Source organism: Meriones unguiculatus, chromosome 2 (genome assembly GCF_030254825.1).
Source record: "Meriones unguiculatus strain TT.TT164.6M chromosome 2, Bangor_MerUng_6.1, whole genome shotgun sequence".
NCBI classification, from domain to species: Eukaryota; Metazoa; Chordata; class Mammalia; order Rodentia; family Muridae; genus Meriones; species Meriones unguiculatus.
Window position 1 is genome coordinate 31,617,401 of NC_083350.1, and position 23,521 is coordinate 31,640,921.

Consider the following 23,521-nt stretch of genomic DNA (forward strand, 5'->3'; position numbering starts at 1 on the left):
ATGTAAATACATTTATACAACTGAGATTTCCTGGGTAGAGAGGGTTTGGCTGGAGAAGACAAGGGCTTGAGTCTCAGATACACTTAGCTCTACTCATGTATGAATAGATCTAGTCCCCTGAGATCATCCTTGGGCAAATACCTGGCATCTTTGTGGCTTCTCAAGCTCACTGTGCCAAAGGCTAAGCCCTGTTCTTCCCTTCTTTTAAACCCAGTGTCTACCCAAGCCATCTATACTTCTGTATGTGGGACCATCATCTGCCTGTCTGGAAACTGCTTTGATTGCTAGCATGTCTGTTCACTTGCTTTCTCATTGATACAGGGCCTTGCTACACAGCCCAAGCTGACTTTATAATCAAGATCTTCTGCCTTTGCTAAAAAATCACAATTATGAACTACTGTGCACAGTTAAGGCTCGTACTCTTTTATCAGTTAAACGTATTTGTAATAACTTCTAACACTGTGATACTGTGAACACAGAAATTAATAGGAAATAGTAAAAGTACATTTTATTCAGTTGTTTAGACCTATGTTTTATCTTATTTATTTAACTAGAGTTTTAATTTTTTTTCATGGTGAAATATGTGTTCTTAGTAAGTAAAGAGATGCTATGACAATTTTTTTCATCTGATGTCAAATTCCTTCTTTCTTAATTAAATTTTTATTTTTTATATTAATTACAGTTTATTCACTTTGTATCCCAGCTGTAGCCTCCTCCCTCATTCTCTCCCAATCCCACCTTCCCTCTCTCATCTCCTCCCATCCCCCTCTCCAGGTCCACTGATAGGGGAGGTCTTCCTCCCCTTCCATCTTCTTTCTAGTTTTTTATTCAAATTTTTCTTCATGCAATATATTTTTTTCATGTTTTCCCTCTTCCAAATCTTCTCAGATCCTCCACATTTCCCTATCCACCTTACTTTGTGTTTTCTTAAAAACAAAGTACAAAAAAGAAACACACACACATACACACAGAGAGAATAAAATAAATAGGTAAAAGAACATCAATTTAAAAAAAAGCCCAAACAAAGCAAAATTAGACTAAAAGTTGTCATTAGTGTTGTTTTTTAATAGACCACTGAGTTCATTTTTTTTAGTCAATTACTCCGGGGCATGGGGCCTGCTCCAGAATGTGGTTAATCTACCCAGCGATACTCCACTAGAGAAAACCAGTTTTGTTTTGTTTTGTTTTGTTTTCTTTGCTGGTGGGTATCAATCGCAGATAGTTTCTTGGTTAGGGATGATACTCCCTGTTCACTTCTCCATTTCAATGCTGGATCTCTATTTGGTTTGAACCTGATAAATGGGTCTTGTGTGAGTAGGCTCACAGCAAAGTATGCAAAGTAAATAGATGAAGAGGACACAGACAACTCCAGGTCTGGTTCTCGTAGAAATGTCGCTTCTCCCTCACATCTTAGAGCCATGGCATAAGGCTATTCAATGCAGTGCCTGTGTCCAAACTCAGGGTTTCCCCTAAACTGCTTTTCAAAAGTGTTAGTCTTAAAGTGAATCGCCTCCCATCCCAGAGGGATATGTAATACCTATGAGGTTGGTTTAAGTGAATGCAGACAGTAACAGTCAGCATTGCAAGGCACCGACTGGTGCCACCTCCCTGATGAACTATCCACATGCATTATTTAACCTCAGTTCCCATGGCCATCCAAAGCGGCAGGCATGGTCCCATTTCATAAATGAAGAAACTGAGGCCCGGAAAGAGTAAGGCTGATTCACAGGTTCACAAGTGTAGTAGTGGCAGAATCAGACATCAACAGTGGCGTGTCGGTTTGTTTTGAAACTGAAAGAAAGGGAAGTTTGCTAGAAGCCTTCAGAGAAGACTCCATATGAAAAGGAACTGCTAAAGTTTAGGGTTTACAAAGCCAGCAAGATTACGAAAACAAGAGAAATTTATATGAGAAAACTTTATAGTTGAGAAAAGCAAACAAACAAACAAGCTTTATCTTAACCTGCCTTAAAAAGACAGTTGGTAGAAAATGACTTACAATAAAAAAAAAAACAAACAGAAGTATTATTTCCGATACAGATGTTAACACTAAACAAAATAGAAATTGCCATGTGAATGTGAACTGTGGGGGAATCGGAGAAAATGATATTAAATGGCCTCTAGTGACTGGTAGTCCAGCACACTGGTTCTCAGATTGATTGACACCAGCTTAGCATTCCGCAATTTGTAATAAGCTGCTTGGAGGCGCTCAATGGGCTCTCACTCAGGCAGTTAATGGATAGTGAGATGAACATGTGGAAGAAGATTAGACATGAGAGGGTGATATGCATCATACCTCTTAAAGAACACATTGCTTACACATGAAAATATAATTATGCACATGTGCAAATATTTGCTTTTTTATACATGCATGTAAAACAACTACTTTTGAAAAATAGTTCTTCAATTTAATAGCTAACTGATAACTGGGGTCCAGTTGTACATAATATTGGCTGAGGCTAGTGACATGGGTTTTGATTTCAGCGACTCAGGAGGCTTAGGCAGGAGGATTGTGGGTTCAAGGACTGCTGGGTCCATACTGTAAATTCAAGGCCAGTCTGGGCACTCTGTCTCAAAATAAAAAAATACTGAGCTGTGACTGTACCAGTCTTTATATTTGCTAGCACACGTGAGGTCCTCGGTTTAACCTCCCATACTGAAAAGATATATAAACTAAAACAGAATGAGTTCTCCTTTTATTCATTTCTTTATATGAGTCTGCGCTCAAACACAATGACAATTGCATGGCTTTTGATTAGTTTCGATTATGAACTTAACATAACCTGGAATCACCTGGGATGAGGGAACCTCAACTGAAGAATTGACTCAATCAGATTGGCCTATGGCTGTGTCTGTGAGGGATTTTCTTGATTGATGACTGATGTGGGAGGGTCTAGCCCACTGTGGGTAGCACCATCCCTAGGCAAATGTGCATGGATTATATAACAGACTTACCCTGCTTCTCAGAGCTTACCCTGCTTGTTTTGCCTTTAGAAGCCAGATGGCTAAAATGAGCCCAGGCTACTCTTCTGGAGACTCCATGTGCCTAGTTATACTTGTCATCCACCCAAATGCATGGAGGGAGGATTTCCAGGACCAATCAGCTTCCAATAGATCTGCCATTAACAGAAGAAACTCCCATACCGAGCCTAAGCCATACAGTAAAAAGCCAGCTAGTAAATACCTCATGGCCAAGGCTACTAAATTTGGCATCATTTGTTTGTTTGTTGTGATGCAATTAATGCTAGTCTATACTAACCCCTCCTCAAATGTGTGGCTGTCATATGTCAATTATGTACATACACAATTCCTACAGGTTATGTAAACTATTAAGTTACATTGCATTAGATATATTAATTACACAAAGGGTTTTTGGATGAATTTATTGCACGGATTGTATATAATGGCAAATCTCTACTTGCTTCGTCAGATGATAAGAGAACAAATTAGGCTTTCAATTAAAGCGATGATTCTAAGCCCCTTTCTTTTTCTCTCTAGAGGGCTCTGCATTTTGCAAGGCTGTTTAAGATATAAGAATTGATATATGACTCCAGCTGTGTATCCAACATGAGAGACTCATGTAATCCGCATTTATCTGGCTTTAAAAGAAATTTGTAAAAGCTAATCTTTTAAAATAGCTTTCATGAATAAGGGCACTTAAATTGTTTCTAAACCCTCTGAATATTTGATACACATCATTTCAGTATTGTTCTGATCTACGCAATTGTCAAACGATTTCATTCATTTCTTTGTTAAAGTATATGCGTTAATCCGGTGGGACCTATGTCAAAAGCATCGTGGTCCTGTGATTAAGAAAAAAAAAAATCACCCTCCCCCTACTTCCAGACATTCAGATCCACCATAACCAAGTCTCCATGCCTATCTGGTTCCTCTCAGAGATCTCTTTTCTTGGGTTTGCTGCTTTATTAGATTTCAGCCGTGTCCATACACAACAATGCAGTCTGCTGGGGATGAAGCTACATGAGGCGTACCTTAATTTTAATCATGCCAGCTCCTTATATGTCAGAAAGCAGAAAAACAAATCTTTGCAAGGAGTTTATCACCTCAATATTTACTGAAATGTTTCATGTAGGAGCTAACAATATGTTCCAATGAAGGAAACCCAAAGATGATCATAGCAAAGCTGCTTGAGTCACTTGGAGAGTACATGTCTTACACACAGGCACACACACACAGACAGACATGGTATACACACACACACACACACACACACACACACACACACACACGACAATATAAAGTACATTTTTCTTCTGTTCCTAATAATGGCTTAAAGAATAGACCAACCACACACTGTTCCCCCTCTATCTCTTGTGTATTTGGGATTTGATACTATCAAATGTAATACTATCTGCACTGAATCCAAATAAAAGTCTTCCCACTAACATCTGAACTGTTGTATACTGTACTATATTTTCATCAAATTTATCTTTTCCAGAAGTCTGTGAATGGGCTTGGACTTCTAAATGTTATGCCTCTGGTCCTTGGAGAAGGGGAAAGAAAAGAAGAGGTAGGAAGGTATTTTTCAGGGACAGATGAGGCACGGTAAGGTGGGCGGGATTGTGCTTTCCTGATCCCAGATTTGTGGAGAGATATTTTTGAGCTGGAAGATCCCTTGGATTTTTTTGGTCACGGCAATCAGTTCTGAACACTATTCCACATGTCACAGCCACATGGGAAGTGCTTTCAATAACCCCCCCCCCACTTCCTCTCTGTAGCCTTTCGTTCTTCCACAGATGTGTTGTCAAATAAAAGATACTGCAGTGAGAAAGACATTTTCACATCCTGAACTTGGCTTAACCCCTGTCTCTGCACAGTATCTTTGTTTCTAAGGGAATGTCACACATTTCTTCTCTAGGCAAAAGTTCTGTTCATCTCAGGAAAAAAAAAAAAAATCTTTTTTTTTTTTTTTTTGCCGGTCCCCATCAATAGACAAAATAACCTAATACACACCAACAAACAATATCCTTAGCTCTTTGGGCATTGGCTTTCAGTCAAGTAAGTGAAACAATAGTCCTGTCGCCTTGCTGCTTTCTGTCAAGGAGAGGCTAAGGCCATTCTTGCCAACACCTGGGAACTGAAGTTAAAACTTCAATAGAAAATGTTTTTCCAGAGGCAGATGGCACTCACCTATGAGTGTTGTCCAGGTGGCAGGGGCACCGCTTGTCACATTTGATCCCGTAAAGTCCCTCGGGACACAGGCGCGCCTCGCAAAGTTCACCGGCAAAGCCCGCTTCGCACAGGCATGCGCCGTTCACGTGATAGCACTTCCCTCCATTGACACACCTGCAGGCTTCCGCACAGCGAACCCCGTAGGTCCCCACAGGGCATTCGTCCTGACACCTATTCAGACAAGAGGCCAACGGTTGGTTCAAAAGGGCCCAACTACGTACAAGCTGAAATGCTTTTGAACCCATAACATTTCATGTTTGTTCCATGATAGGTAGAAAAGTAATAAGACAAGTCATTCTGGTTACATAGCATTAACAGCTGTAAGCGCGTGGAAGGGAGAACTAAATACCAAGACGCAAGAGATTCCGAGCTTCCGAAATCAGATATTCCTCAACCCCAGTTTGTAGGTTATGAGAAGGCTTGGTGATTTCTGGCAAAATATTTGGGCAAGAGGAATATTGTCCTCTGTTCTGAAGGACTGCCAAATGGCAAGGGGACAGAATAACCCAAAATTTCCTCTAAGAGTCTTTTTAACAAGAACAACAAAAAAAGAAATGGCCTGGAGGGGAGAGATGCCCTGGTAAGTTGGATGAGATGGGCCGCTGATCCTGGAGAAATGAAAGGAGTCGTCACTGATCCTCGAGAAGCATGAATGGTTATTGGTGTTAGCCAAATCTCTTTTTGGAGAGGTGAGGTGACGGGGAACGTTCTGCCAAGAGGACAGAATTAAAGTCTCCTCTGGCGGAGCGCTCACCACAGTAGGGACACTGTCTCTCAGCAGCCACCTCCCATGTGGCTTTCCTATCATGCCAGACTCAAAAAAAAAAAAAAAAAAAAAACAAATAGGTCAGTATTGATTGTTCAGATCTGAACAATGCAAGCAGCAAGGCATGCTTAAGAGCGATGGCAGAGAAAGAGTTCCAAGGAAAACCGTCTGTCTGGGAGGCTTGGCATCATTTTAATGACAGGGCGTGGTGAACATCAGTATTGGATTTCTAAGTATAGAAAGGAAGCCTGGGGCATCTTCTGACATTTTGCTGGTTTGACAATGGCTCTAGCTTGCATTAAGTATGATAGAGAAACAAAGATGGGGGGCCTCCTAAAAGCAGGCTCCAATGCTTCTAGAAATCTCCACGTGCTGTCATTAACTGCTTAACCACAAGAGAAATTCTGGGGCAGTTGAATGAATTCTTCAAAAAAAATTCAAGTGTAGACTTTAGAATGACATAGGAACGAAAATAGCTGTTTTTAGACCAGAGTATGCTTTTAAATAAAGATCCTCAACATTTTTAACCTTCAAGATGCTTTTGTAAGTCATCTGATTTATTCCTCTAATATGTGCACTTTACTTTGTGAGCCACAGTGACTCGACCTGACCCAGGCTTTTCCTAAAGGCTGGCAAGACGGCTTCACGATGCGTCTGACTGAATGTTCTTGCAACACAACACCAAGGGAAAAAAGGATTTAAAAAAAAAAATACCACGTCTTCACTTTCTTATGTAAATCTATAAACAAGACAAAATGCTAAACTTGGGTTGGTGGGATCGCTAAGCGGGTAAAGATGCCTACGACCTAAGTACAATCCTGGAAGGGACTGAAAGAGGGAGGTGACTTCCGCGAGTTTTCCTTTAATCCTGACACAGGCTCCATGTACCACCTCACCCAAAACACACACAGTAAATACATAAGTGTCATTCAGGAAAAGTCTGGACTTCGGGTTATCTGCATGGTTATGTGGTTTAAGCGCCCTTTAAAACTGTTGGAAATGGTGCACACCGGATGTCTGGGAAAGTCCGTTGCCCGAACACAGAGACCTGGTGTGTGGGACTCTTTCTGTCTTGGCAAAACATTTTCTTTCTCCTGGAAAGCAAAATGTATAATAGCTGCTCCTGGCCTGTCTTTACCTTTCTAACCTCTAATTAAGCATCTAATAGTTTCTAGTAGAAATATAGAACAAATACACTCGGATTTGCCGTCTAAGCAGTCACTATGACAGCCGGTTCTTTCTGTGAGGGCTGCAGCATCTTCTTGTCAGTAATGGTTGTTTATTTCCACCCGCCAAACCCAAACAGCAAGGCAGCTCTCCAGGAGAGTCTTTCTCCATGGTTTTAAAATCACCACTCTTTTGACTCTGCAGATGTATAATGTATAGTGTGATGATTCCATGTACACACAGCATTTTCTATCTTCAATAAACGTCATGGAATATCACTGCCTTTTGGGTTGGTCTCTAGCTTAAGATCACCATTTCTTTTTCAAATCCATAAATTCGCTTTTATGGTCCCACAAGAAAAACAAGAAAGGCTATCTCAGGAATCAGTAATACATTTTTCTTAAGAAAGATGGCAGAGAAATAACAGAGAGTAATAAACATTGGTCAGAGAGGAAGTGTAAGAAACTATGGGTTTCCATTAAAAAGAAAAGAAGAAAGAAATTTCTAATAACATTCTGGAGCTGGGAGAAAGGATGTTTATGAGGTAGACATAAACGGATATAATGTTAATTAATGGGGCACGTTCTGACATGGCCCTTCTCATCACTGCTTTGCATCACACTCTGAAATTAAGGGAGAGGAGTGGGTGGAGGTGGCAGCCCCTTCTGGTCCTTTGGAGCATGTCACTTCCCACAGTGACTGGAACCACTGAGCCGAATCATGATTTGGTGTGTAAGACTCACATTCTTCATCAGACCTGGGCTACAGGGGTCAGCAGCCTGCCTTCGTAACACCTGGAACTGCTGCCCTGGAGGAATGCCCGAAGTACCGGGAAGAACCCAAATTTTCCATAATCCTCCCATCTGAGCTGCAGCTCCTGACATCTTTTTCTTGACTTTCAGAGTCATACAGAGCTCACGTCTGCCAGGGCTGTCTCGGGGTTCACTATAGCAAACTCCAATACTGAGTTGTGACTACTCTCTGAGCACTATGTGTAGGCATGAGCCTGTGCCCTACCACCAAAGAGCCACGGGGTGGTTCTGTGACACATCATCCACAGCTTTTACAGTATCATCAAGCATCGCTCTGTGAGGCCCTCCAACTGTCTTCTCTTCATTCTTGCGGACCTCTCTGTTTTGCATCTTCTTACCACAGTACCCTTTGGGTCTTTCCAGAGACCTCAGAGGCTCTTATTTGTCATCCACTGTATAGTCCTTCCAGCCTGAAGGGTGCACCATTTGTTTCCCTGTGGTGGGGTGGCATCCCCACATCCTGGGTATATTTGCCAACAGCTGCCTGTGGTAACAACCACTGTGGAGCCGTCCTCCTAATCACTCCAGGCACACTGACGTCTCAAGACAAGTGGAGGGTAGGATCCCCACCCTTGGGCCTCCTCCCCACCTCCTGCCACAGTCCGCTTCCACAGTCACTAACTGTGTTCTTTCACAATGAAAAAGGTGCTTTCCGCATCTCATCTGTGTGTGTTAATAACCTAAAACAGAGGTGTGGATAGCAACGGAAAACAGTAACCACATGTCATCACTGATGTTCCGCAAAAGCACGGGTAGAAGAGAAATTGCCCTTATTTTTCCCCTTTCTTGTGTTTCAAAATTTACTCGAAAACTAGTTGCCATTCTCTTCCCCTGTTTTCCAACTCAGTTAAGCACAAGCTCACTGGCCTTACAGGTGTGATGCTTTTGTGTTGCTTTTTAACTTAAATTTCAAAAGGCTTTTTTGCATTGAAATGTCTCTAGATATTTCGTATAAAACATTGTTCAGGACCCTGCTTGGCTTTGAGCCTCTCCTCTTTTCCTGACCCTGTTTTCTGTAATATACAGGCACATGGGTCAACAGATCATCTAACAACCTCATCTACCTAAAGCGCAGCTTAGAACTAGACTGTGGGTCACAGAGTCACATGGAGTAGCCCAATTCTACAGTGTGAGATGAACAAAGGTGTCTATAAAACATACATCAAAACAGTAACAGAAAATTATATGATTGTATTAGTAAACAACATTGGGATTTTAATTAAATTGAGTGGGCATGTCTAACAAAAGGCCTTAACAAAACAAAGGACCGGGGAAGAGATACTGGGTGATGTGGTGACCAGAAACAGCAGACATAAAATTACTCAAAGCCATTTCCAATACAGCAGTACAAGTCAGACTTCTTGCATTGATCTCCTATTTGTCAGCATCAATTCAGAGCTTCAGGTCAGTACAATAGAAAATCATGGGCAAATAACTGAAAATATTTTTAAACCCACCATCTTTTGGGATGGATACTCTCATTGCACAGCTAAACAATTCTGGCACTTGCTTAAAACATTTAAATTAATTTAAAAGTTGGTAAAGTAAGAATTAAATGAAGAAGCAGGTATTTGAAAGCAAGTTTTCCTTGTCTAGAAAATACCCAGCTAGAAACTAAAAGAGAATTTTTTAAATTACAAAATACTTAGAAAATGCATTTAATAAGAAAATACAGATACTTCCTGGAGCTGTGAAGAAGCTCATAGCATCTAATCAAAAGTCATAAAATTAAAGCATAAACAAAACTTTTTGAAAAGCCTAAAAAGGAATGTTTATTTTGCATATGTCACTAAAATACAGTGACGTGTAATTGAGGTTTCTAGATATTAGCCAAGTACACAATGGCTACTGTTTGCGTGGCTCCTTTATACCACTTGGTCACAAAAGCTGTGTGAATAAGCTTCAGAACTCTAAAACCTTCAGTTTACCTTCTGAAAGCTTATCACAGCCTGGAGAGAAAGCGAACAGCCTAAGCATTACACGGACATGGGTGCTTTGTTCTTAACCAGCATGCCCTTTGGATTCTCTGGTCACTGCTCTTTGACTTTACACCCTTGGCAATGAACTTAGCTGTCCGGTTTCCCAGGACCTAAAAATTAAGAGCAAAGTTGAAGCAGTAGAGTAAGAAGAGCCTCTGGGGTAGCAGTTTGTCCTTTAATGCAGAAAGAGACAAACCACGCATATAAGAGCCACACTAGCACAGACAGAGCCCATTTGCTTCTGTTTCACACAGGTCACAGACTTCTAAGCGCTCCCACAGAACTGATGCTGTCGATACAATATAAAACAACACAATGACGAATAATCTTTTATTTTCATTTTACTATTACTCTTAATCATGTGTGTTCGTATGTGCCTATGTCTGGAATGTGCACTTAAGTGCAAGTCCCTGAAGAGGGCAGAGGGGCTAGGGTTACTGTCATTTGTGAGCCACCCAACATGAATGCTGGGAACTGACTTCAGGTCCTCTGCAAGAGCAGTATGCACTCCAACCACCAGGCCATCTTTCCATCCCCAGTGACTAACATTCGTAAGGACGTTCTGAGTGATGGAAAGGAAGCTACATTTCATATAAGCTCCTAAGTACAAGTCCCATTTGAAAATCAAGCTGTCAAAGGCCTCATCCCTTTCCTCATTATTCTGTCAAACCTCAAATCGATCTAAAAATACTGAAAATGTAGAGTGGCTGCCCTAAATACCCAACACTTCAAAAACAACACATTCGTCATGGGTTCTGAATAGCTGATGTTTCATTGTCTTTTTTCTAATGTTTTGCCATTTTCCTCCAATTCATTGTTGCTGTTCTGTGACTCAGTTTCTATACACTCAATGAGGATAGAGTTTTCAAACACTTTTAGATTTTATGGATGTTTCTGGAATATTATATAGTAGTTATAGATGCATACATAGTACTTTATAGACTCTCTAAATTTTCCTTCCAATAATTAGAATAATCAGAATCTTATTCATTATGAATAGTCAGAGAAACACGAGTGCATCCTCACCGTTCCCCTGTGTATCCTGGGCTGCAGTGACATTGGCCTGTGGCAGCGTCACACGTTCCTCCGTTGTGGCACTGGCATTCTTGGGAACAGTTCTTTCCAAAGCGACCCTCAGGGCAGGGCTGACCACACACTGTGCCCTGAATTCAAAGAGACTTAGAAAATTAGATGGGCCACCAGCCAGCAACCATGGAAGGCAAAGGAAGGAAACAGGGACAACAGAGAGGGAGGGAGAGATTTGGGGATAGGACTGTGAGAAAATTAGACTAAGGGCACTTTAGAACACAAAATGTTCATCATCTTTAAAATGTGAGAAATGTCAAACTGACCTATTGACTCAATGAGCCTATAACTCAAAGACAGCAGAATAGTGATCCTAAGAAATTTTCATGTTAAAAACTGAACCCTGGGTTCGTTACATAGAATTATTAATGCAACCTTGGCAAACGGTAAATCCTAGGTGTTCTTCCCTGCACCTTACAGGCAGTCAACAACGCTCACTGAGCATCCCCTGAACGAGCAGCAGCACCTGGTGTACACACACCCTTCCAATGCTTTTCCAGATGCTCCACACTATCGCTAGCTTCTTTTCTTAACACGTAACGGAAACGTCGTGTACCTGAATTAACAATAGAATCACCTAAGGAATACTTCCACAGGGGTTAACCTTTATTTCAGAAACAAACAAACAAACAAACAAACAAAACCACATATTTTTCAAGCAGGTTCAATAAACACTTCTGAGGCAAACTTACTTCCTGAGGAGAAAACCCAAACAAGTCACGAGAACATTTCTCCTCACCCTCAGAGCTAACCTTAACAAGCAGTCATGTACATTTCAATTCCGGTCATGTGAAAGCAAGATCTCAGTACGTCAATGATGTACCCCACCATTTTCCACTTCTCTTACGTCAGTAACGTGGGATTACAGCCTCTGATTTACTGGAGTTAGAAGCAATAGAATATTTATTGGGATCATGATTAATGTAAACAACATACCCCACACAGTGGGATTTTCCTAATGTCTTTCATTGTCCTCTTTCTTTCAGAGGAGACAGACCGTGAATACTCTGAAACTGGAGCCTAGCTGGAACACCAGATGGTTTTCTAAATGTTTATTCTGGATAGTGTAAAAAATACATTTTCTCTAACTACTGGCTACCCACAAAGGCAGTTGGTGAGCTAATTAAGTCTCCTCTGGTGGTTTCTAGCTATCCACAAACAGGAAAGATTCTTCCACAGGTTCTTGGAATCAGAAAGCCCTTGGAGAGATGATTCAGGTTAGCGCTTCACTGAGAACCGCCTGCATGCCAGGCACTGTGCTGAGCACTGAGATTCAAAGATAAGTTACCTTTGGCTGGTTTGTTCATGGGGGTGGAGGAGAGCAGATATAAAAATAGCTCTGACAAGTCCAAGGCAGCACATCCTACTGCGCTTAGTGGAATATAATATAATAACATTGCTGAAGGAATGATGGACCAAGGGCCAGTAAACAGCTGACCAAGGTTCAGCATGTGGTGGGGTCTGGTTCAAATGCTCACTTTCTCAGGGTCTGGTCCTAATGGCCCATAATGGTCCCTCATAATGTTCAGGGATGCTATTGAAATGTTGGAATGAATAAAGCCTCGTGTGAGCAAGCAGCAGAAAGATGACAACAGCTATTGGCTGAGGTGTGTGTATATGTGTGATAAGAATGCCAGTCCACCTTTGGAAACATCTAACATAATGATAGAAATAAGATGTTGTAAAGGAGAAATTTAAGTCGGGAGTTCAGTTTCCACAGAGGAAAAAGTGAGTGGGAGCCTCTACTAGGAAACATCTGTGTGGCCTGGAGGAAGTGGCTGAAGGCGGGTTTCTGGGGGCCCACTGAGTGGATTCATCTGTTTGCCTCCTGAACTCACAGTCCCAGGCTGTGGCCACTCACTACATTCCCACATTATGACTTCCAGGTGACAAGAAAATATTTCAACCTCAAGATGAGGCAGCTCACAGATCCTAGCAGTGAAACGTCTACAGTTCCTCACCAAAGATCTTGGAGCTCTCTGGGTACTACCCCTATAACAAGACTGCCCCCTTGCCGGGAAGCCCAGAAGGGCCAGGGTTGGCAGAAGGCTGAATACAGGAGCCAGCCGAGGGAAGAAAATGATTCAAAGGTAACCTGACACTTCTACTTGGGCTTCAAAGAAATGTTGGCTTCCACGTAGATCCATAGGGATGAGGTATATGGCAGGCTTGGCTTTCGGACATTTGCTTTGCTGGGCCTGCTGGAACCACCACACCGATCTTTCCACAGTTTCCTTCCCACGTTTAGGCCCTCGACAAAAGGCCTTACCTTTAACTCCAGTTTTGTTGTTGTTGTTTTGTTTTGTTTTGTTTTGTTTTACCAAGCTCCCACACTTTGCTTCAAGAATCAGACTTTGGCCACTGTATGACTTTCACTGTGGGTCTGATCATTCATTGTATGCTTGCCCCAGTGGCCTTGATAAAACTCTCCCACAATAAAAAGTAATTCCAGATAAATTCTACCCCCATATCTGGCTGTAGAAAGTGTGCCCTAAGTGAAGCCCAGGTAGTCAGTGACATTGTGACCATAGGCTAGCAAGATTGGAGCAACTAACAGGGTAGTTGTAAATGTCATTTGCGCTCAGGGAAGGTAACATAACAATCCCAGAGCCAGGAGAGGTGGCACACCCCTGTAATCTCAGCACTCAGGGAGACAGAGGCAGGCATATCTCTGTGCCTTGAACAAAGCAGGTCTAGGACAGCCAAGACTACCCATAGAAACTCTGTCTCAAAAAAAAAAAAAAAAAGAAAAAAGAAAAACAAAACAAACAAACGATCAATCCCAGGAAAGCAGCAGGTGACTGCTAAAGCCATGGATCTGAACTAAGTTTCCAGAGAGTGTTTATGGTAAGGAGAGAGAGGACTAAGACTGAACCTAGGAAATGCTGCAATGAGTGGAGAAGAATCATCAGGAAGTAGGAGAGGTGGTCATTAAAGAAGTGGAGGACAAAAGAGGGTTAAGGCAGAGACATGGGCAAATCAAGTGAGTCAGAGCTTTAAAGAAAACAAAGCAGAATAAGAGCAGAAGAGTCCTAGTGGGTCTGACAATAAAGAAGTCACTAGAAGCCATGCTAAAAAAAAAAAAAAAGTTTCTGGACAGACACGGTCATGATAGTACAAACTGCTCTCATAAGACATTGTTTTCTTTGAGCAGATGTGCATAAACCAACTCAGAGCAGCAAGATCTAATACCGCTTCCTGGCTTCACACGCACAATTAGTAATGCTTCAACCCTGTGTATCCCACATAGCAGTAAGCCTATAGAATTACTACATAAAGAAAATGCATTATAGTCAAAGTCTGGGGAGCTTTGTAGGTCTGGCTTACTATAACAGTCTCTGGAAAGTTCTATGGTTCTCGCTCTGCTTGATTTACTCCAGTGTTTCTTCACTGATTTATACAACAGCCTAATATTTTCATGTGATGTCTATCCTGTTAAGAAGGACATCATTAAGACAGTAGCCACCCATGGATACAATTGTGAAGACAGGTAATAGATGATTTCAGTGTTTATTGGTTGTCGTCATGTGTGAGATCCAACATCTGCTTCTTTTTTTTTCTTTGTGGGGAATGCAGAGCACATGGCCATTATTGCTTCCACGAGGACTACTAACACACTACAGCCAAGTGCAGGAAGAAGTTACCTCCTGGCTTCTCTGGCCCCAGGGATTTGTTTTTAAATAGCTGTGCATTTCTACTGTGGGAGTCATAGTCACCACTGCTACTTGTCTTTGTGCTACAGTCATCTGTGATCATTAGGGGTGGAAGGGACACTTACCATCCAGCCAGAAGGGCAAGAGCATTCTCCAGTGACATGATGGCACACGCCTCCATTTTGGCAGGGACATCTCTGCTCGCACTGTGGACCATGTTTGCCAGGAGGACAAAGATCCTCACAACTGAGGGATTGAAGCGAAACAAAAGACGCCGTTATTTATTCTGGTGCACGATCCTCCGATCCACAGATATAACATCACCCAGAACCCTAAAATGTCCAGCCTTTCTTTATTCAATAGCTACTAACTTTATTAATCAGCATTCAGAACATTAATCACAGTGGCTGGAAGTGTCTTGATGGGCCATTGGGTCCTTCTTTTGGTTTGAGGCCTCTCTCTCTCTCTCTCTTTCTTTTTCTCTCTCTCATTCTCTCTCGTGTGTGTTTGCTCAAATGCATGTATGTGGAGACCAAAGGATGATTGACGTTCCAGTCTCCACTTCATTGCTTTAGACAGACTCTCTCACTGTACTTGGCACTCACTGACAATAACTTATCTAGTGTCCAGCAAGCTGCAGGCATCCTCTGCCCCTTCTCTCCTCTGATTCCCAGTGCTATGGTTACAGGCACCAAAGACCACACAGCTTTTTATGTGGGCATTAGAGACCCAAACTCAGACCCTTTGATTTGGCCCAGCATGAGCTCCTACCAAGCTGTCCACCTGGCTCTTGTTTGGGGGTGCTTCCAAAAAGGGGAAAAATCTCTCCTGTTCGAGAGCTCTGGGAAGAAATGGGTCCACACACTGGGAGCAGAAGCTTTCCGTGGAAGTCTGACAAAGCTCTTGAGTTGGAGTGAAATCTACTCTCCCTTTGGAAGTTTGTTCTAACATGAAAGATCTACGTGTTCGCATACTCCCTTTGTGTGCTTATTCACAGCCAGGTTTCAGCGTTCTCTTCTCCTAAATGGGAAACCCTCATTTCTTTAACCCTACTGTCTTTAGACCTTTCCCACTAAGGACCTCCTTGTTCCAGCTCTAATGAAACGCCTCCAAGTTTTTCACAGCCCTGCTTAATGCTGGCCTTGATGAAAACCCATAAAAGCAATATTAACAATTAAACAGTTTGAGAAAATCATCTATTCTTCTGAAAACCAGGGCTTTCTAGGCTACTGCGTTTTCTTTTTCTTTGATTCTACTTTACAGACATTAGCACTGTCAGCAGGACATATTTACCTAATCAGCTACATATCCCCAACTATTAGTTCTATGATTTATGAGCATAATTTTCCCAGTAAGGGAACAAGATTTTTCTGTCTCTTACTTTCTTTCCCAATTCTGCCTTTTATAAATTCTGTTAACAGAAGCAAACCAAAGAATGCCCTTCCTGAAATAAAGTCATGGAGATTAAGGAGTTACTTCAGTGTTCTTCAATAATAATAATAATGATAATAAACTCTGTGTGGAATTTGTCCTCACAGATGTGATATGTCACTTTTATGTTCATACAGAAATGTGTAACCATGAGCACAAAATCTTTTACATTGTCTTTCATTTTGTGCAAACATTTTAGTCTTTCTTAGGCTCTGGATCCATCCAGATATATCCAGCTAATTGCCACAAAAGCAAAACCGCCTGGACCACTATTCATTATTCCAAGACAGTGATGGAGTTGTGGGAGATTTTCATCGGAAACCCATACCTGCCATGATAATTCCAAATATCCTCATCAGCACACTATCCAATGAGCCTGGGGGCTGGACCTCACACCTTGGCAGAGCTCTGGCTTTCCAAACACAAGCAACAGGAGGTCCTAGTGGCCATCACAGCTGGTCCCTCCATCTGTGAGGTGCCTGGACCCTAGACCTGACAATTGAGGCAGCAACAGAAATTGAGGCACCCAGTAACTGCGCATCAACTTACAAGGCTCCCGTGTATCCCGGTGAACAACGACATTCCCCAGTGATGTGGTCACAGGTCGCTCCATTCTGACATTGGCATCTTTGGTGACAGTCATTACCATAGGTACCCTGTTCACAACGGTCTTCACAGCGCCATCCCCGGTAGCCCGCAGCGCAGTGGCACGCTCCGGTGATGGGGTTGCACAAAGCTTTGTTTTTGCACTGGCACCGGCTGCTGCAGTGGGGACCCCAGTGATCACCATCACAAGCTAGGATGAGAAAAACAGAAGGGCATCGGAGTGTGAGGGTGGCTCTGGACCATTCTTAACTCTGCTCCCCTTTGTCAGAACCCTGAGCCTGCATCATGAAATCACTACCGTTATCTTGTTTGTGTGCTTTTGCTTTTAGACAAAGTTTCTTGTATCCCAGGGTGGTCTCAAACTAGCTCTAGAACAGTTCTTGACTGACGCCACCTTCTGAGTGCCGAGATTTCAGGTGTGAGCCACCACACCAGATGGGGCTGGAACTCAGAGCTTCCCAAATGCTAAGCAAGCACCCTGCCAACTAACTTACATCCCCAGCCTCATCACTGTTCTTAAGCTGAGCACCCAGGCTCCAGAACCAGCAGCTGCATTCTACAAGCAGGTACTCAGGTACCTGGTATCAACCAGGCACCATTCATGGCATCATTCCCCTGCTGAAGCATTACCATATTTTCCAGCCACATGGCTTCGCTCTTCCTAAATCCAGAGTATGGAGCTTGATGTGGCCATGGTAATGAATGGGCTTGTGAAAGTTACAAAGGAAACAGCAGGAAAAGGAGGTTGGGAGGGAAGCTGGGAATGAGCAGTTTGTACAGAGGTTTTTATGCTTGCCGAGACTTGGACATATTTTTGTACAAAGGACTGCAGCTGAAGTATATAAAGCAAGGAAAGATGGAGCCATCCTTGGTGTGACTTAAAAAAAAAAAAAAAGCAGCAAGAGACTGACAAGGACAAGCAAAGAGACAGAGCAGGAGGAAGAGCTGAGATCAGTAGGAGGTGCTTGAACCCAACCAGTGACAGTGAAATCAAGAGGGGACCAGAAGGAAGGCTGCCAAAGATCTGGCTGCCCTCCCACAACCAGGATTTGCAAGACACCAGTCAAAATTTATGTCACTGGGTAAGCCCAGGGACCTCCCAAAGAAAAGGCATAAAAGAATAAAAATAGTGGCCTTTTTAAAAAGTACATCCAGCCTAAAACTGAAAACAGACAACAAATAAAAAGATAATGGGCACAAGAAACAGTATAAAAGAAAAGGAAAAAAAAAGAAATTTAAAGATGTATGCAGGTGTGGCTTTAAATAAGAAGGATGGCTGTTAGGTAGACATCAGTGGAGGGAAAGAACCTCAACCTCAACCATCCTGAAACCGAGGAGAAACACAAACACAGCATGCTCGGCGCAGTGTTTACTTATTTATTAGATACCATAACTGTCACCAGGGAGTACACACCCCATGGAGAGCTCTTAGGGTGAATTGCCTTCATGAATAAAAAGTGTTAAGATCAACAGACCCGGAATAATATTGTGAAGAAGACAACAGTTCTGAGCACTTGGCAAACAACTCATCAGAAGCTAGGCACCGTCTTCCAACCGTATAATCTACCACGGATTTCATAATAGCAAAAGGTTTAAATGAATAATTCCATTCTTAATCAGCATGGCTTTGGTCTCATTAGTATTTTAATAAACACCCTTTAACAGAATTAAAAACAATGAGCAAGAATTATTGAACTTAAAGCAGATGAGGAAAGCAATTACCTACAAGCACACAATCTTCTTTCACAAAATAAGATTAGGTGGCAACTCTAAAATGAGATTCAAACCCAATTATTACTCATATCAGTTCTTTCTTTTGTTGCTCGTAGCTTAGGACACTGAACCTTCAAAATTGTAACTTTTAGTCTTACACGAAAGCCGTGCTATTTTAAAAGGCACACTTACATGGTGCCTTCTCTTCGTTACCTTAGGTGGAGACAAGAGCATCCTGCTTTTAAAGCCTTCCAAAGCAAGTTTTGTGGTCCTGTGTAACTTGTTTCCTGTCTCATAATCATCAATCATGAGGGAAGTCTTCATTCTACCCAAGACAAATCTACCATCCCCTTTTCGAATCCCTTTCCTCTGCCTTAATCCCAAAATAGTCAGTCTAGTTGGATCTTATCCTGTTACAAATGACCTTATTACTGGTGCATGAAGCTGACCTCGACCCTGATCTGTGTTCTGTGGGGTGGGGCACACATGTATGTGCATGTAGGGGTCAGATGTTTGTATGGGTATCTTTCTCTATTGCACTACCTTAGCTTTTGAGACGGGATCTCTCAGTGGGCCTGGAGCACAGGGATTGACAAGACCGGCCAGGGGGCCCCCAGGCCACCTGTGTCTGTGAGCCCAGGCTTAGGAACACAGGCATTAGCTGCTGTAATTAACTTCTCACATTGACTACTTTCCTGACTGAGCCATCTCCCCAGCTCTTGACCCGCTTCTTTAGCCAACCACATGCTGCCGCTCAGATACTCATACGTATTCTCTAGAACTTTGTCTGTGTTTTCTCCTTTGCTAAATCCTCCCTGTAGCTTCCCTACGTTGTGGGAGCCTCAGGTAACTGACTTAAACACATGTCTCCTCTCATGCTCAAAGGAAAATGAGCTGACGGACACAAAAGGCAATTTTAGCTTATAAAATTACCTTGATAAGATACCACAGTTGCATTGACAAGGATTTTCTGAAATCTATGATGAATTATTGTAGGGCCAATTTTCTGCTGTGACACTGCAATAAGAGTTGGGCTAAACACATGTACACCATGGAATGTACATTATGAAGCCATGATTGTGACAAAATGAAGAAGAGGAACTGAGGAAACAGAGCCCATCTCTCCTCTTCATGAGCCTTACTACATCTCAGGGAATATTTTCTCAGAAAAGCAGGCAGGCACCAGCTCTAACGTCCTGGGATTTGACCAAAAATAGAAAGAAAGAAAGAAAGAAAGAAAGAAAGAAAGAAAGAAAGAAAGAAAGAAAGAAAGAAAGAAAGAAGGAAGGAAGGAAGGAAGGAAGGAAGGAAGGAAGGAAGGAAGGAAGGAAGGAAAGAAAGAAAGAAAGAAAGAAAGAAAGAAAGAAAGAAAGAAAGAAAGAAAGAAAGAAAGAAAGAAAAAAAAGGCAGGGAGGAAAATCTTAATGCACCCCAGTATAATAGAAATGAGTTTATAATAGAAATTGCTAATATCACCATGGTGGGGGTGGGGGTGGGGAGAGTTTCGGGCTTTCAAAGAATATCATCACGCCAACATGGTTAATTTCCTGGCTATGTCTAAGCAATGTGGCATGCTTTGAAGTGACAGCCTCCCTGCCTTGGGCTGTATTTTCCTACAAAGCCACTGATACACAGACCCCACAGTTTGAGCACTGTATCAACAAGAGCTGAGGATGGGGCAGAGCCTGCACACAGAAGTCCGCAGACAGACAGGAACAGAGCACAGAAGCCCAGGGTGGAGGGTGGAGCTCAAATACAATGTAATTTCTAAGTTTTCTTACCATCTTTGTTTGTCAGCACATCTACCCTTAAATACTCCCCAGTGAGTTGTGCAGTTTACAGTGCAAAAGCCGGCTTTCTCCTCAGACTCTTGCTACTTCTGGGGTAAGTGGACCTTGTCATGACAAGAAGCAGAGATGCTCCTCAGGCTGATGCAGACTTTGACCAGTTATCTTCAGCTCAAGCACCATGTTTGATCACGTAGTTTTGGAAGGGTCTAAACAAAAGCACACCTAACTGTGTCTGCAGTCTCTACAAACTTGAGATGGATTAACTCAGAGTCTGAGGAATAAGTACCTCTCTTATCCTTATTTCATAGATGAACAAGTTGAGATCTGGGGGCGGTGGGACTTGTTCATGGTTACAGGCCATGAGGCATGGAACACAGAACACTCATCTCCAGAACCCGGGCCCTAAAGCATTGTGCTTTACTCTTCCCAAATTATAACAGTATTTATCTCAGCACTCCCTATAATAATAATAAAAAAATAGAAATAATCTAATTTTCCAGTAACAGGAGACTGGTGAAAAAAAATGGGTATAATTATGCTTCAGAATACTGTGCACAATTAAAAATGATATGAAGAACAGTTAATGAACTAGAATCTTGGCCGTATCATAATTATAAAAAGTAGATTAAAAACAGTATAAATCATGTGATCTAATTTTAGCAGTGAACTAGATGAAACTGCCATTAATTTAAGTTTAAAATGCAAACTCTCAGTGGAAGCATTCGGCTGGATGTAATATCTGGGAGATGGAGGGCAGAGGAGAGCAGGCGAGCTAGGGAACACAGTGGACACACCTAGGACCTGAGATTTGCCTGGTCTTTCCTGCATTCTTTTGATTTAGCTAGGTTGCCTTCACTTTCTAATACATATCTATCTTCTTGGCAATAAGAGAAAAGCAAGCAATAATATACTGTGTTTTAAGATGTACTTTATTTGTTTTACACTTTACCAGCACATTAAGCTCAGTATCCTTATTGCATTTGGCACATCAAAGCATTAGGGCACTCAAATAAAATGTCTAAAAATAGTCAAATAGTAAATTGGGACATCAGTTTTCAAACCTACCTGGAATTTCTGTACACCCAAAGCTATGAGCACTTTTCATGAGACCATTTTGCCCGTGAAATTAAAAATGGTGATTTTTTTAGATGCATTTTCCTTAATTTTACTGTGGTAGGGCACAGCACTCTTTAAGAAATTCTTTGGGCGTTAAGCAACAACTCAGTATTCAGGGTCCCTAAAGCTAAACCGCTGCCTCAACAGTGAGAATGTAGAACGTTTCTCAAAGGAAATAGAATGCAGGAGATAGTCAATTTGAAGGTAACCTTTAAGTTGATAACCATTTTACACAAACAAGAAACTGGAAAACTCAGTGTGAAGGAATAAGGACACGCGCACCATGGAGATAGAAGAGGCCGCTATTTTCAGGAGGAGGGAACTCAACTATGGGAAGGAAAGGAACGGAAGAAGATGCCAGGGACACAAAGTAAGAGCAAAGTACAATTTTATGTGCATGAAAAATGTCATGAGGAAAGCCATTATTTTGTACACTAACTAATTAACACTCATCTTTTAGGAAACACTTTGCTCTTTATATTTAGGCGCATACCACCTAAAAACTTGGTCTCCATCGCACGTCACATGTGGACCACATTCAAAAATTACTTGGGAAATGAATGAAAATGGCTGTGAATACACAGAACTGCAGCTTTCAAGCCAACCACCCATTAAGCCATTAAAAACTACTGCAGGTACATAACTTTCCCCTAAGCTACCTCAAACTGTGAACTCGGGTTTCATGCCCAAGAGATAGAGATGGCAGTGTTGGGGAATTGGGTGGATTTCTAAGTTCTTAACAGGTAAATCGGTGTTATGAGGGACATCGCAAATTTTTATTGCAATAACTCAATCATATAGGTAGAATTAGCCCAGTGCTTCCCTGGGTGTCGTGGACTCAGGCTGAAATTTACCTCAAATCATTCAGCACTAAACTGCAAGCAATAGTTCAACTCAAGCCAATGCTTCTGAAGCTTCCCCTCACATAAGCAGAGGGCACCTGTTGTGAAACCAGGGCTGATGCAAAACATCTGTAGGTTTTCTAAATGGAATCACAAAACAGATCTCACAGCTGTTTTTATTTGAGAAATACTACTTGGTTTTGCCTAGAATGGCGGTTCTCAGGATTTAGAGCAGCAGCAGGTACATCAGAATGGTTTTTATAAAAAAACAATCCTACTATGTACACAGTCTGTCATGTATTAAAAAAAAAATAGGCAGGCTTTAGAAAACGTTTTTGTGAGCAAATAGAGATTCTGCAGTGAATCTCTTGTCTTCTTGTAGAAAAATGACAATCAGAGAATGCAATTAGGGTCAAACGGAAATGCCAAACCGAGAGGCTCTCTGCAGAAGGAATAAGGACGCTGAAGCATTGACTGATCCTAGGATTTCTTATGCTGGGGGAAGGGAAGACAAGATGAAATCATTTGTCCTTAGGTGATGTTTACCATCAAGTTTGTCTTCTTTCAGAAGTCTTCAATCACCAGCTGGCACATGGAGAGGCTAGACCCATTTTACATTAGTATGCCTGGGGTCCTAGCTACGAGACCTTGGGCAAGTCTTCCAATTTTGTTACATCTAATTTTTTTTCACAGAATGAGGATGGCAGAACATACTAATGACACAAAAGGTACTTTCTGTTATATGCGACACACCCCAGATTTTAACAGCAGCTATTTGGTTCCACAAATTGGAACACCTGACCCCAGGAATGCAAGTACCCTAGGCCAGCAGCCCCAGTTGTCTATGAGGATAGAATAGCATACCTCCTGCACTGGTTTGTATTGTTTTGCAAGAATCATGCACACCAGAAAGGTCAACTTAATTCTCATAATGTAAATTTCAAACATAAATTAACTGGTAACTCTAAAAGCAAGACTGAAATATGCTCATGCCTATAACAAAAAGCAAGCACCGCCTCATACCTTATCTATAACTGCTAGTTAAAAACTGTGTTTACCACTCCACAAGAGAAATCTCACAGATGGTACTGTAAACCTGGTCAAGAGCCCACGACAGGGGAAGAGGATCTACTACCATTGTTTTGCTAAATAGTCATGATGTCAATCTGCCCTGGAAACATTCATGTTTATATCCATTGGTTAATTCTGTCCTCAGCCTTCATCAGAGAAGCATCTCACTGAAGTGGGTAGAAGCTAATGCAGAGGCTCATGACTGATGGGATACCAGGACCTAAATTCGACATCTTTTCATTTCCCCAAAGGCTCAGAGGACATCACATAAGAGGGGGTGGAAAGGATATAGAGCCAAA

The 23,521-nt window shown here is 41.9% G+C and overlaps 1 protein-coding gene across 3 annotated transcripts in view; it reads right to left on the reverse strand.

The window, feature by feature from the left end:
• The window catches only part of Megf10 (multiple EGF like domains 10), a 155,040-nt gene that overhangs the window by 39,815 nt on the left and 91,704 nt on the right, over positions 1-23,521 (reverse strand). For all 3 annotated transcript variants that reach the window (XM_021651567.2, XM_060377242.1, XM_060377243.1), the window contains exons 6-9: positions 16,634-16,880; positions 14,779-14,899; positions 10,941-11,077; positions 5,149-5,361 (exon numbers count right to left, since the gene is read on the reverse strand). In XM_021651567.2, the coding sequence (XP_021507242.1) occupies positions 5,149-5,361; positions 10,941-11,077; positions 14,779-14,899; positions 16,634-16,880 (718 nt within the window). The remainder of the gene's footprint in view (positions 1-5,148; positions 5,362-10,940; positions 11,078-14,778; positions 14,900-16,633; positions 16,881-23,521) is intronic.